The sequence below is a fragment of the Anastrepha ludens genome, chromosome 5, assembly GCF_028408465.1.
Source record: "Anastrepha ludens isolate Willacy chromosome 5, idAnaLude1.1, whole genome shotgun sequence".
Taxonomy (NCBI): Eukaryota; Metazoa; Arthropoda; class Insecta; order Diptera; family Tephritidae; genus Anastrepha; species Anastrepha ludens.
In genome coordinates this window covers 19130989-19144613 of record NC_071501.1, presented here as the reverse complement: position 1 = coordinate 19144613, position 13625 = coordinate 19130989, and the positions used below count along the sequence as shown (strand labels likewise).

Here is a 13625-nt window from a genome sequence, read left to right as displayed (position 1 = left end):
CCGATTACCATCTTTTCCCATCCATGTCAAGCCATGTGAAGGGTATTACCTTTGATTACAAAGAGGCCCTTGAAAACTGGCTCAACAAATTCTTTGACACCAGACCAAGCGATTTTTGGCGGAACGGCATCAACAAATTGGTCGAGAGATGGGAAGAGGTTGTAAACAGCAACGGCGAATATAAATTGATGAACTTATTGATAAAATTATTGCTTTTTGTTGAAATAAAAATCTTCGGTAAAAACACTACGAACACATTTTAAATTTTGCTTTATTTATATTCAAAAAATATACACATTTAAGTACATTTTCAACATACACAAAAAAACTGCATTTCAGTACGATTTTCATTTGCAATAAAGTATATAAATTTTTTATTCGCTTACTGCTTAATTATTAATTGGATATTTAAATTATAAGTATGCGTATCTGCTGCGCAAATATACCGTAGAATAGTACAATAACTGCATTGTAATATAAGTAAAGTAAGTATTTATTCATATGTGTATGTATATGTATAAGAATATGTCTATGCATATATGCGTGTGTCACTGTTGCTAAGAGCACTTGGGTATTTGCTTTTATTTTTAAATTTTTATTTTTTAATTATTTTTTCCTGTTCCATACAATTAAATGCGCTTCTACAGCTCCATGCATGCACTTGTATATATGTACATACAAATGTATGTGTCTGTATGTCATAGGTTAACAAAATAGTTTATAAATAAAATAATTCTACAACTAACTTGTGTGTGTGTGCCTAATTGCGTTATATATTAATAAATAATATTGTTTTTGTTTTTTTTTTCTTTTTAGTTTAAAAAATCAAAAACTAAAAACCAAAAAAATATAAAAAAAAAATCAAAACAAAAAAATAAAACATATTCGCGCGAGTCTGTTTTGTCAAGCTATAAAAGCTATAAAAGAACTCCTGTTTCGAAACGCTAACTTTGCTTAGTTGAGTTTGCATGCCGCAACTTAACAATAAAGTCTAACAAATTGCTAGGTTCGTACATACAAAATTGCTTAAAATTTTTATATATAATTTTTTTTTTTTGTTCTTGAAAACGTCCTTCCATTTTAACTATCCAACAATTGCTCTCATTTGTTTTCTCGCTAATTAAAAACTAAATTACGCTTAATAATTAATTTGCTCGTATAGTGCGATTCTTGTTCATATTCGTTAGCATTAGTGATATATAAGACGTTAATAGATCGTCCATTTTGTAGCCCAAGGAAGTCTCACACAACAGCTTGGAGCCACGCACCAAATTGCCGATTGTCATGTGGAAGTAGGTATTGCCAGAGGACCAATTGGAAATGCGCGTAAATGGATGAGTGATTAAAATGTCCTGGAGAAAGTGAGAAAAAATGCAAATTAAATTAAATTTATATTTATATTTATTTAATAATTGTTAAAAATATTTTACCTTGGTGACTGGATGTATGAGACTGACGCCATGTTTGTTGATTGCAATTAGCAGCATTTCCGGGTAATTTGGCTCGGTCGTTTGTTTAACCTCGAAAAATGCGGAACCGAATGTGGGCCATCTAAAATGAGGGGAAAAAATAAATTTATTTTATTTAAATAAATAAAATAAAAATAAAATTAAAATCTAAAATTACGTCGTGTATATATTATCATAATTAAGAAAAACATTTTTCTAATAGCGGTCGCCCCTCGGCAGGCAATGGCAAACCTCCGAGTGTATTTCTGCCATGAAAAAGCTCCTCATTAAAATCTGTCGTTCGGAGACGGCTTGAAACTGTAGGTCATTCCATTTGTGGAACAACATCAAGACGCACACCACAAATAGGAGGAGGAGCTCGTCCAAACACCCAAACAGGTATATATATATTGTATATATATATATATATTATCATATCAGTTTATTGCCTGGTATCATATCTTATCATATCTACAGTGAACCAAAAAAAACTGCGACACTTTTGTTTACTAAAATGTGCTAAAAAAATACCAAATGACCCATTTTTTTTTTGATATTGAAAAATTATATTATTGCCGTTATTACTGAAATAAACGGAATTACCGTTAATATCAAAACATTAATTATGTATATTGAATAATTAAAAATGAAATATTTTGAACGCAAATGATTTTTTAAAAATGTGCGCATTATTTTTTTATTTATATAAATTTGAATTTTTTGAATATTGATGTCCCAGCTTCTTTTTCGTTCACTGCACTCGTACTAATATATATATCAAATAAATTGACTTCTCATGACACTACATCCCCTCGACATTGCATTGCCTGAAAAATAATGTATCACTAAATCTCTTCATGTCATGTCACCTGCTAAATCAGTTCTTATCCAATATCATATCATCTCGTCATTCACATTCTATCATACATCACATCACCTCATCATGTCAAGTCATATGAAGTTATATGAAGTTCGTCTCATATCACCTTAACATCTCATGCCATATGTTATCAGCGTTTGTTCTATATCACATCACTTGGCATGTCGTATCATATCTTATACCAGTTCTCCCCAAATATCACATGTCCTCATCATGTCGTATCATATTATCACATCACCTTTTCATGCGATATCTGATCTCACATCCTTTTCATGTATCTACTAATCCCACATCACCTCGTCATGATACAACACAAGCTGCATACATTATTCCTTCATATTATATATCACATCGCCTCATCAAGTCATATCATATGTCACATCAGTACTGCTCATATATCACTTCGCTCGTCATATCAAATCATATGTTACTTAATTTATTATCATATATCCCATCTCCTTATCACGTCACATCAGATGTTACATCTAGTCCATCTCATATCACCTCGTCATGTTATATCAGTTCCTCCCAAATAACACATTATCTCATCATGTCTCATATCAGTTCACCTTATGTACATCGTATGCTTTATTCCATTCTATATAATTTCACATCATACCTATATCACATCATGTTATGATGACATGTCATATGTTCTATCAAGTTTTTCTCAGATCACATCGTCATGTCATGTCAATTCTTCTCTCAATGAAGATAAATAAATGAGGTTTCCATGACGCACAGCGCTTTCACAGCGGACCTGTAAGTTCTAGGTGATACATCACATCACCTCATCAAGACATATCACTATCTTATATCAGCTTTTCTCATATATCGCATCACCTCGTCATATTATGTCAAATGTTATAAAAGTTATTTTCAAATATCACATCACCTCATCATGTCATATCATGTCTCATATCAGTTCACCTCATATACTAATCCCACTTCACCTCATGATACATCGTAAGCTTTATTCCAATCTACATAATTTTTTTCATATATCATATCACGTCATCATGTCATATCGTATGTTATATTAAGTTATTCTTGGATCACATCGTCATGTAATATCATAGCATATTTTATATCAGTTCATCTCTCCATGAAGATAAATAAATGAAGTTTCCGTGTCGCACAGTACTCGGACCTGTAAGTTCTAAGTGAGCTCATCATACAGACCGACTTCCATCATAACCTCACCTAACCTATTAGTTCTTCTCGAATTTTACATCACATCATCAAGTCATATGATATCTCACAAAAGTTCACTTCATATACCAATCCCGCATCACTTCATCATGTTACATCGTAAAGTATATTCCCTCATGTAGTACATCACATCACCTCATCAAGAGATATCATATGTTATACCAGCTTTTCTCATATATCACATCACCTCATCATATCATATCATATCTCAAATCAGTTCACCTCATATACTAATCGCACATCCCCTCATGCTACATCGTCATCTTTATTCCAATCTACATAATTTCTTACATATATCATATCACGTCATCATGTCATATTATATGTTATATCAATTTATTCTTGGATCACTTCGTCATGTCATATCTCTCAATGAAGATAAATAAACGAAATTTCCGTATCGCACAGTGTTTTCACAACGGACTTGTAAGTTCGAAGTGAGTTGGTCATACAGACCGATTTCCACCATCACCTATCCTAACCTATCAGTTCTTCTCAAATATCACATCACATCACATCGTCAAGTCAAATGATATCTCACATAAGTTCTCTTCATATACTAATCCCGCAACACCTCATATAATAATATACATCACATCACATCATCAAGAGATATCATATGTTATATCAGCTTTTCTCATATATCACATCACCCCTTTATATTATATCAAATGTTATAATAAATAGTTCTTTTCAAATATCACATCACCTCATCCTGTCACTTCTCATATACTAATCGCACATCACCTCATCATGATGCATCGTAAGCTCTATTCCTTCATATTAGATAACATCTCACCCCATCACATGTTATATCTGTACTTCTCATATATCACATCAGCCCAACAAGTCATATCATGTGCCACTTCCCACAATACCTGTATATCGCGTCTATATCCACATATTCACCCCATATTACATCAAATTAAATTGACAAAATCATATCATAATTATATGGTACCATTACGAATCGCAGTACATATCAGATCATAGAACAATTCAAATTGCATAATAGTATCCTGTCACAAACGCAACATTTCATATCGCATCAGATTACAGCATGACATCATGTAATAGCAATTTTTATATCATAACATATGACCCTATACCATTTCACTTTATTTCACTTCAGAATACAGATCCTTGTATGTATATTGGAGTACCATACCACCTAAGATCAACACCGTACGGCTATCACATCATATAATTATTCCTTCGGTTCATATCGCTTAAGTTATGCTATGATAACAAAACAAAGTCTCATCACATCACATCAAATTAGAACCGATTAGATTGTTATTTTAATGCACTGAATCAAACTATGTGTTTTTGTCTCATATCACACTACATCATACCTTCTCCAATATCACATATTAATCTATTTAGAAAGAAACCCGAAAATTTCTTGTCCACCCACCTGTATACGATCTTCAAAAATGCCACTTTGGCATCCTCCGAGCTCATGCCACCATCCTGATTGTACGAAGCCACAATGGCTCGCTTCCATTCGGTGGTACTTTGCATTTTCATAATATCGGAGGGTATCAGTTCGCGCAGCATTTGTCTGCAAGTTAAATAATGAAATTATTAAATTTTTACATTCCTCATAATCCACTAAATTTTGCACACTTACGGTATGGCTTGCAGCTCTTGCTTGTTCTCTCCATAGCGCACACGATAGACCAGCGCCGCGAGCTTCGCAGCCTCTTCGCGCGAGCACTTATGATAGCCGCGCAACAGCTTCGGCAACTCTTGATGATAATGGAATATCAGATCAGCATTGCGATCCTTACCCGGCACTGTGTTCGTCCACAGTTTTTTCATGAAGAATACCTGATAGGTGAATTGTGGATTTGAGCCATCACGTATGGGGCGCGCCTTCTTAATCCAATCAGTCAAATGACGCACAAAGTCAAAGAAGAAATCACCCTCCGGCACGGAAATCACCTTATCGGCGATCTTGACGAATAGCGAGAAACCTTCGCTGGTGCGCAGCGACAAGCGTTGTGAGATGTTGTGGCAGAAATCTTTAGCGCGTGTCGACGAGTCCACCTCGAACGCTTCGTCGGTGTCGTCGGGAAAGTAGACTTTGTGGAAAATTTGTGTAGTTTTGTGCTGTATCGCTTCAACTTCCACCTGATGCGGCGGATACTTGCGCTGACCATTGCGTATTGTCTTCTGCAGTCGATGCATGGAATCCTGCGAAATGGGATGACGACGCGTGCGCAAAAACATCATCAACTCTTTGAGCAAACCCTGCGAGCAAGCGAAAAGACCAGTGGCGAGCCACATCAACTCCCAGCCTCGTTCCTCTGAGATGCGATTGCGGTTGTCTGTCAGCTGTTTCATGATTTGACAGTAAATTTCGTCACGCAAAATTTCATGCTTGAGCGGACCGTCAAAAATGTGATCGGTGATTTCGTTGCCCATGCGCGGCCGCTTCGACGGCAAATCGCCCATATACTTCAATATGGCAGCGAACGCAAAGCAGGCCTCCTCGGCGAGCTCCTCTTTACTCTGCAACTTACGCAACAGTGGCGCTTTGATGGGATCTCGCGAATAGCGCCAAATCTCATCGGCACGCTTTGAACTAAGCGTCAGCGTCTTGGACATAGTGCGCTTGGGCGGTAAACGGAAGTGGTCCATGGCGTACTCTATTAGTGTATGCGGGCGATCGCGTGCCTCGGGAACGCCATTCGAGACCATACTTAAACGGCGGCCGTGATGTGCCTCTTCGATGTTGAACAGCGCCAGTATGTCTTGTGGCGGTTTGGTGAGAGTGGGTAGAACGTAAACAGTTTCCGCAGGGAAATCACCACGCTCTTGTGTGCGTTCACAGCGTCCGATGCACCAACCGTTGTTGAGCACCGATTCGCCGCACGACTCGTCCTCGAGTATGATGAGATCGCCTTTCAGAAACGAGAGGAAGCTGGAACCGTCCGATGGCGCGCGATAATCCTGAATGGCGATAACGTAACGGGAACTGTAAGAAAATTAATGAAATTAAATGTTAATAGAAAACTTTGAATGCTAGCGGCTTACCGTTTCTTCAATCCGTCCAGGAAGTACACCACCAAGTCTCTTATGTCCTCCGCATTCGGGCTCTGGAAAGTAAACTCTTCACCGCGCACTGTGGATAAACTGAAGGTCTGTGTGAAAACTTTGTTCGTTTTCTGACTGGACACTGCGGTGATTTCCGGGAAACTCAACTCTAATAGCACCTGCTCTTGATCGTCCACAACATACACACCCGTCCAATTGACGGCAATTATAACATCGTTCTTCGGCAAATTCGGACCGGAGTTGCGATAGGCCTCGTAGAAGCGCGAGAACAGCAACGGCCATTTCAACTTCGCGTAACTCACGATGTCCTCTTTTATTTTCAGTGATGCCACTTTGTCGCGCACATAGTAAGACTTTTTGTACGCCTGCAGCACCAATGCTGCCCAACGCTCGATCGCCTTTTCCACGCCGGTCAAGCAGAAGTCCGGTATAAAGTTTGGCAGCAGCGTAAAAAGCCGCTCCATAGACATATCCGTGCCGTACTCGATGAAATACTGCTGCGCAGCAATCATTGCTAAGTCATCCTCTTTGTCGCAGCGATATTCACCAAACTTGACGCCGCGTACGACTTGCTGATAGATGAGATTTGTGGCGACCTGATCTTGTGTGGGATCATGCCAGGGCGCAAAGATCTCTTTGCGGAAAAATAGACGCCAGGGCGCATTGCGCTCTTGTGCGCCCTGCTCTTTCGCATATTGTTCGCACTGGGATATCGCATCCATGACATGATCACCACCGCTGCCCAGCGACGAAACTTTGTCAAAAAGTGCGATGTATAGCGAGAAGCCAAACTGATCCTTGAGCGTGATCTTATCGGACAATTGATTGCATAGCTCGCGCGCCGTGGTAGCCGAGTCGGCGAGCAGCGTTTTCGTATTACCATCCATGAAGGTAATGGGCAGCATGATAGGTTTCTTCGACTTCGTGGCCTGCAGCTCCAACCAAGAAGGTGGCTGATTGCGTGTGCCATTATTGAAAGTGCGTTTCAGGCGCTCCTCACAGTAGGGTGCATAACCGGGCGGACCTTCGCGTATGAAAGCGCGCAAGTAGTTTACAAACTTTTCAGAGGGCGCAAAGCAACCGACGCAGAGCGAAAGCAGTATCCAGCCGCGCGCATGTGAGGATTTAAGCGGATTGTTCGTAAGCTGCTTGCAAATTTGGCAATAGATTTCATCGCGCAACTCGGCGCGCAATATGCCGTGACCGATGATGAAATGCAATTTCTCCAAATTCGAAGTGGGACGCGATTGCAGCCAAGATTGGTAACTGTCTGCGGTGTATTCCTCGTCTTGCAGACGACGGCGCACATCTTCACCGAGTTTGTTCTTACGCTTCAGCGTCAGCGAAACGAGTTTGTGACGTATAGAGCGCGGCTTTTGCTTAAGAAACGCATCGGGGTCGAGCCCCATTAGTTGAGCTTCCTGAAATTCCTAAGTAAACAGAGAAATTGCGAATTAATTTAAAAAAGAGCTATAAAATTTGCGTTGCACCTACTTTGCTCCTTATGAAATTACGTCCCAACGTGGCAGTGACTTTCGACATCACGGAAGTGGTGTCCATGCGATCCATTGTGTGATACTTTGGCTCGGGCATATCACCCGTAAAACGTAATATAGTTATCCAGAGCGCTTGCGCGGCCAACTGATCTCCCTGTGTGTGCAGCGGCAGCAGTGGATGCTTCAATGCCTTCTTCGAGTACTGGTGCGTCACGTTGCCTTGGAAATAGGTGGCAGCGAATTTCTGGAACTTGAACTCGGATAGGTCTTCCTCATCCTCGGAGACATGCATGGGGCCAATTATGTCCTACAAATATTTAGTGTTTTGTTATTAATTATTAATTAAAATTTAGAACAAATTTCAAAAAAACGCACCTCATGATTCATAGAATTGTTATGCGGCAGATCGTTGAATACCGAAGTTTCGCGGCCGCCGTGTGGCGTTGGCGCTTCACTGCTGGAGTCGGGCAGAAAATCGAACATTGCTTCCACCAACTTACTATCATCCACTGGCTCATCTTGCTTGCGTGCCGCATCGTTTATGATATTCTTCTTCACCTCCACCCGCCTGCGCTCCTCAATCTCCTTCTCCATTTCGCGCCGCTCTAGTTCGTGCAACCGATCGCGATAGTGTTGCTCGGCGATTTCACGCGCATGCTTGTTGCCCTTGTGCATCAACTCCTGCTCCTCCAGCTTGCGCAAATGCAACACCTCTGCGAATTGTTTGTACTCCTCGCGCAGCTTTTTATACTTCCGCATGGCAATCATGCGCCGCGCATGCGATTGTATCTTAATGATGGCCCACATTTTGTGCCCATATTCGCGTCGCACCAAATAACCACGCGCATGCGCCTGCAGACCCACAATGTGGCCACGCAAATGACGGAAACGATGTGATAGCACACGCGAACGAATGAGCGCCTGCAAACGCATATAGCCAACACGCATCTGGCGATAGCGCTGACGTTGCGCATAGCCTTTCCAGAAGCGTTGTATGGTAATGACGGCAGCACGCATGCGCAAATAACGACGCCGATACACCCAACCGCGTATGGTGCGTTGCAGTATGAGTATCTTGCGCGTAAGCACACGGTCACGCTCTTGTTCCAGAAAGAGGTCATGCGCGTCCTTGAGAAAGACTTTTGTGTTGCCCAGCTGATAGTCGGATTTACCAAGCACAATGGCGCATATGCGCGCAGTGGCGGAGCGACATTCCGTACGATGTGCTGGCGGCACACCTGGTATGAGAAAGCGATAGCGCTCAACAAAGTCGCGAAAGCCATGGCGGATGGGGTAGCCAGCGCGACGTATGCGTATCGTTTCCATCATGCCGGAGTAGCGCAATTGGCGGCAACAAAGACCGCGATCGAACAGCATGGGCTTCTTCAGTTCGTTTGGCTTGATGCAGCGTATGAAGAACGGTTGACAAGTGCTTAGAGTTTTCATCAGCGCATCTAAGCTCTTACGGAATTGCGTTGAGAGTGTGGGTGTGCGTTTGCGCGTTTCAGCGCCCATTTCTATGTCCTGATTGAAAATTTGACGCAAAAACTTATTCGAGCTCTGACTAACCAAGTGCAGCAAATCCGGACTGAAGGTATCGCGATTTTTATCCAAGAAACCGCTCGTGTCATAGAACACCACACCCGCGAAATGATTCAAACCGAAGCTGGTGTTAATATCCGATTTGGGTTTCAAGTAGTTTTTATGTGCGCCATGGGTCTTGTGCAGCTTGGCCAACATCGTGTGATCGGTGCCCTTGGGAAAGCGTGCCTCCTCATCGATCAACGCCATTATGTTCAACTGTTTGATGGCAATCAAATCGAGCGCATCCTGATTGTCCACAAATTCGATGTGTTGCCAATTGATTGCCTCATGATTGTACTCCTCCTGTTCGAGCTTGAAAATGTGTTGCACAAAGAATTGCTGCAAATTCTCATTTGCATAATTAATGCAAAACTGTTCGAAGCTATTCTGATCGAAATTCTCAAAACCGAAAATATCCAAAACGCCAATGGCGTTTCGCGATGTGCCGCGTGGCTTAAAAATGGCCGAATTGATTTTGCGCACAATATGCACAAACATCCGTCCATAGATGCCTTTCACGAAGGCATCACGCACGTCGACTGACTGCTCGCGTGACAGCGTTGACACCACCGTCTCGCCATGTGCGAAGAGTGTGCGGCGCGTCAATGCATCGATCAGTGGCTGCATGGGCAGACCGAGCAAAGCGGCGACACGTTCCACATTGATGTGTTCGGGTATTTCTGTGGCGTCCAGATTATCAACAACGGTTGCCTTGTATCTGATGTTGCCGCAATGCAAAAGAGCAGCCAGCAGTTTAATAATTTCCCAGATTTCTTGATCAGAAAAGAGCAGCACTTTCATGGCGGAGCGTATGTCCGAAAATTCAGCGGCATCATCGCGACCCTCACACGTGATGCAATCGCCGCCGGTGAGATATCTGTGGAAAAATGAGAAAGTAAATAAAATGTTTTGATTTTTAGGCTCAAATTATAAAAATTCCTTGGTAAGTGACATCAGCGGTTTCTAATATTGAAATTCTAATATGACAGTGATCAGTCAGCCTGACCTTATGAGTCTCGATACAAATCATATAGTACTCGATCCAACCTTTATCTTTGGAAGATACTAAATAGGTAGGTGAAATGCATGAAGTACCACTCTGGGTCTGGTACTCTCCGAGTAGCACTAAATCGCCGTTTTCATTCCATTATGAGACCTTCAACAGGCAGATATCTACAGCCAGCCAGAGTTGTTTATTTAATGGAGAAGATTGATGGGATTTAGGTTGGAAATGCTACTCAGCATGGCATCTATTGACCTTATGGCGGAAAACCTGGGAGCGAAATCCGCGAGGAGGTTGGTGGCTGCTAGAGTATTCAACTGCAGAACCTTCGGTCACAGCTCAATAGGAAAGTGGAGCTCAGGTTGCACAGACTACATGACTCCGTACTTTAGTTGGGAGAGAAGATTTCGCACTACAATTGAAGAGGAGGGATGTCACAAAGGCATGAAGCCTGGCCATAGAACTTTTCATATCCTTGCAGACGTCTCTAAAACTTAAGACGGAGTGGGAGCGGGATTTACTGCTCAAAACTAGAGATAAGGCAGCCTATCAAGTTGCCAGACTACAGCAGTATTTTCCAAGCAGAAGTTTTTGCGGTGGGGAAAGCCGTGGAGCTAGCCTACACAAGAACAAGGAAGAACTCAACAATTAATATATACGTGGACAGTCAAGCAGCAATAAGCTAATTTTTGCGACGGAGCAGGGAGGCCATAGAAAGGCTAGCCGCAAACAGTAGGCTGCATATCTACTGGGTACCTGGTCACAAGGGCATTATGGAGAACGAAATAGTAGGTGAGATAGCAAAAAGTGCTGTTAGTTTGTCCGGCATTATTAAAAACGCGTTTCAAATGCCTGGGAGCCCCATTGTTTGGGGGTCTGGAGGACGTCTCAAAAGCGTATCTCCCAGCGCTGCTTAGATTCGCCAAAAGCGCTGACATCCTACATGTTGTCTACTTTCGGTATTCATAGAGGTCGGTTTCCATCTGGTATCGCTAGGGACCAAAAGATCTATGCGTGGCTTGTTGCCAACCAGGCTAACCTAACCTAACCTAGGTTGGCAAACGGAATTCCTCTTAAAATTTTCTTTATTATATTCTGTACGAGGCACGACGTTTTAGCATAGCAAAGCAAGCAACGTCCTTTGGTTCCCTTTATGGGCGATTGGGCTTTTAATATCCTAACTTCAAAATAGAGTTCGATGCATTTTATTTTAAGTAGAGGAGTAAGCAACATTAAAAGAAAATATCGAACATCTTAAATTAGTTATGGACTACCAAGCTTTAGAGCAGAGATCACAGACTTGAAAGTACTTTGGACAGAAGCTTCTAGTAGTTGGAGCACACTAAAATGTCTGCTCTAGTATTAAAAGATGAAAGGCGAACGTGGGGCATCTCAATACTAATCAATCTGTAAGGGAATGAAGTGCACCTCCAGAAATTTACTATGTATTAACGGTAGCCTGAAATTTGACTGCATATTCGTACTACTTGCTATTGTTGTAACAGCATAAAACACTCTCTCTCCCTTTTCTTTAAGACTGTTACTGATATAACAGTCTTTAGCCTGTACGGATATCGCAGTTCCGACAACAAGTCAATCCATTCTGAGCCCCCATGAAATTAAACGGTTTTCTCAGATAGCAAATGCTGATTTAGTTGATCTAAAGATATCCTAGATGATAATAGATCTTCCCGGTCGGTTGCTTACTCTTCCCACATATCTTTCTATGGAGGACCCAAGTTTACTGAAAGAATACCAACACGGAAAGAGCTACAGAAATAACAAGCCAATCTTTCTCTAATGTTGCCAGAAGCCATATATGGAAATAAATCGGTCAAAGGCAATCAATCAGAGGGGTGGCAGTATCAAACAGCTCGATCCCTGCATTATCTGGAGATCGGCTACATTACCTAGAAACATTTCACGAGCATGCTGAGACATTTCTTTTGCCGATCACGATATTCATGGGATCAGAGTGAGTGAAGGCTTAGATTCACTTTCGACGAATGTGATTGACGAGCTGTCGATATGTTGTAACCTAATTCACCGTATTCACTAGTCCGCGGCAAACAACTAGCAGCTGCATTATTCACGACTTGTCGGCCAATTGCCTTGACTGTCATTGCCTCCTTGAATGTTTGGCCAATGTCCTCCTCTTATTTGTGGTGTGGAACTTGATGTGGTTCCACAAATGGAGGGAGCTACAGTTTTAAGTCGACTCCGAACGGCAAATAGTTTTTTGTGAGGAGCTTTTTCACAGCAGAAATACACTCGGAGGTTTCCCATTGCCTGCCGAGGGGCGACCGCTATTAGAAAAAGCTGTTTCTTTTATTTGGTGTTCATGCACGGAGATTCGTACCCACGCATTCTCGAATGATAGTCACGCACCAACGTATTTGACTACGGCGGCCGCAATCAGTTAGTAGCTGTTTTATTCATGACCGGTAGGCCAATATTCTTGAATGCTTTTAGCAACGATTAGTTCTCTCTCACTCAAGTGTCTAGCGATTTGAGCATTTCATCCCGGTTCTGTACTCGAGTTGTAATCGGGGTTGAGTTGTGCCGAAAAGGAAAACCGGTTAACAAAAGTTGGGCAATTTGGTGTATTTACAGACGGAATTGGTATATCATTGACCTTGACTGTGAGCTCCAGTTTGGTCTCTCCTGTTGAACTGCAGTGATGTAGAAAGTTCGGAGAAGTATCGGTTTTCTTTTGAGCGCAAGCCGGAAGGTATTATCAAACAGATGTCAGCGTAAACTCATTGAAACTCCCTCTGATGGCTGGGGAAGCTTCGAAATAGAAAGGTTGCCGAACAATTGCTGATGGTTGTTAACCACTACTATCTCAGGCGTGGTGGAAGAGAAGAATTTTCGATGTCTTCTAGCGGTGTTTTTTGGCTGACGGTATACATTATCGGCATCGCTTCCACGACAGCTAG

The 13625-nt window shown here is 41.7% G+C and overlaps 1 protein-coding gene across 1 annotated transcript in view; it reads right to left on the bottom strand.

Annotated features, from left to right (window-relative positions):
• Positions 1-253: 253 nt before the first annotated feature.
• Positions 254-13625, bottom strand: part of LOC128865183 (myosin-VIIa) — a 102598-nt gene continuing 89226 nt past the window's right edge. Inside the window, exons 7-13 of the mRNA XM_054105279.1 lie at positions 8475-10560; positions 8098-8406; positions 6583-8033; positions 5174-6523; positions 4958-5104; positions 1431-1551; positions 254-1352 (exon numbers count right to left, since the gene is read on the bottom strand). Of these exons, the coding sequence (XP_053961254.1) occupies positions 1146-1352; positions 1431-1551; positions 4958-5104; positions 5174-6523; positions 6583-8033; positions 8098-8406; positions 8475-10560 (5671 nt within the window). The 3' untranslated portion in view covers positions 254-1145. The remainder of the gene's footprint in view (positions 1353-1430; positions 1552-4957; positions 5105-5173; positions 6524-6582; positions 8034-8097; positions 8407-8474; positions 10561-13625) is intronic.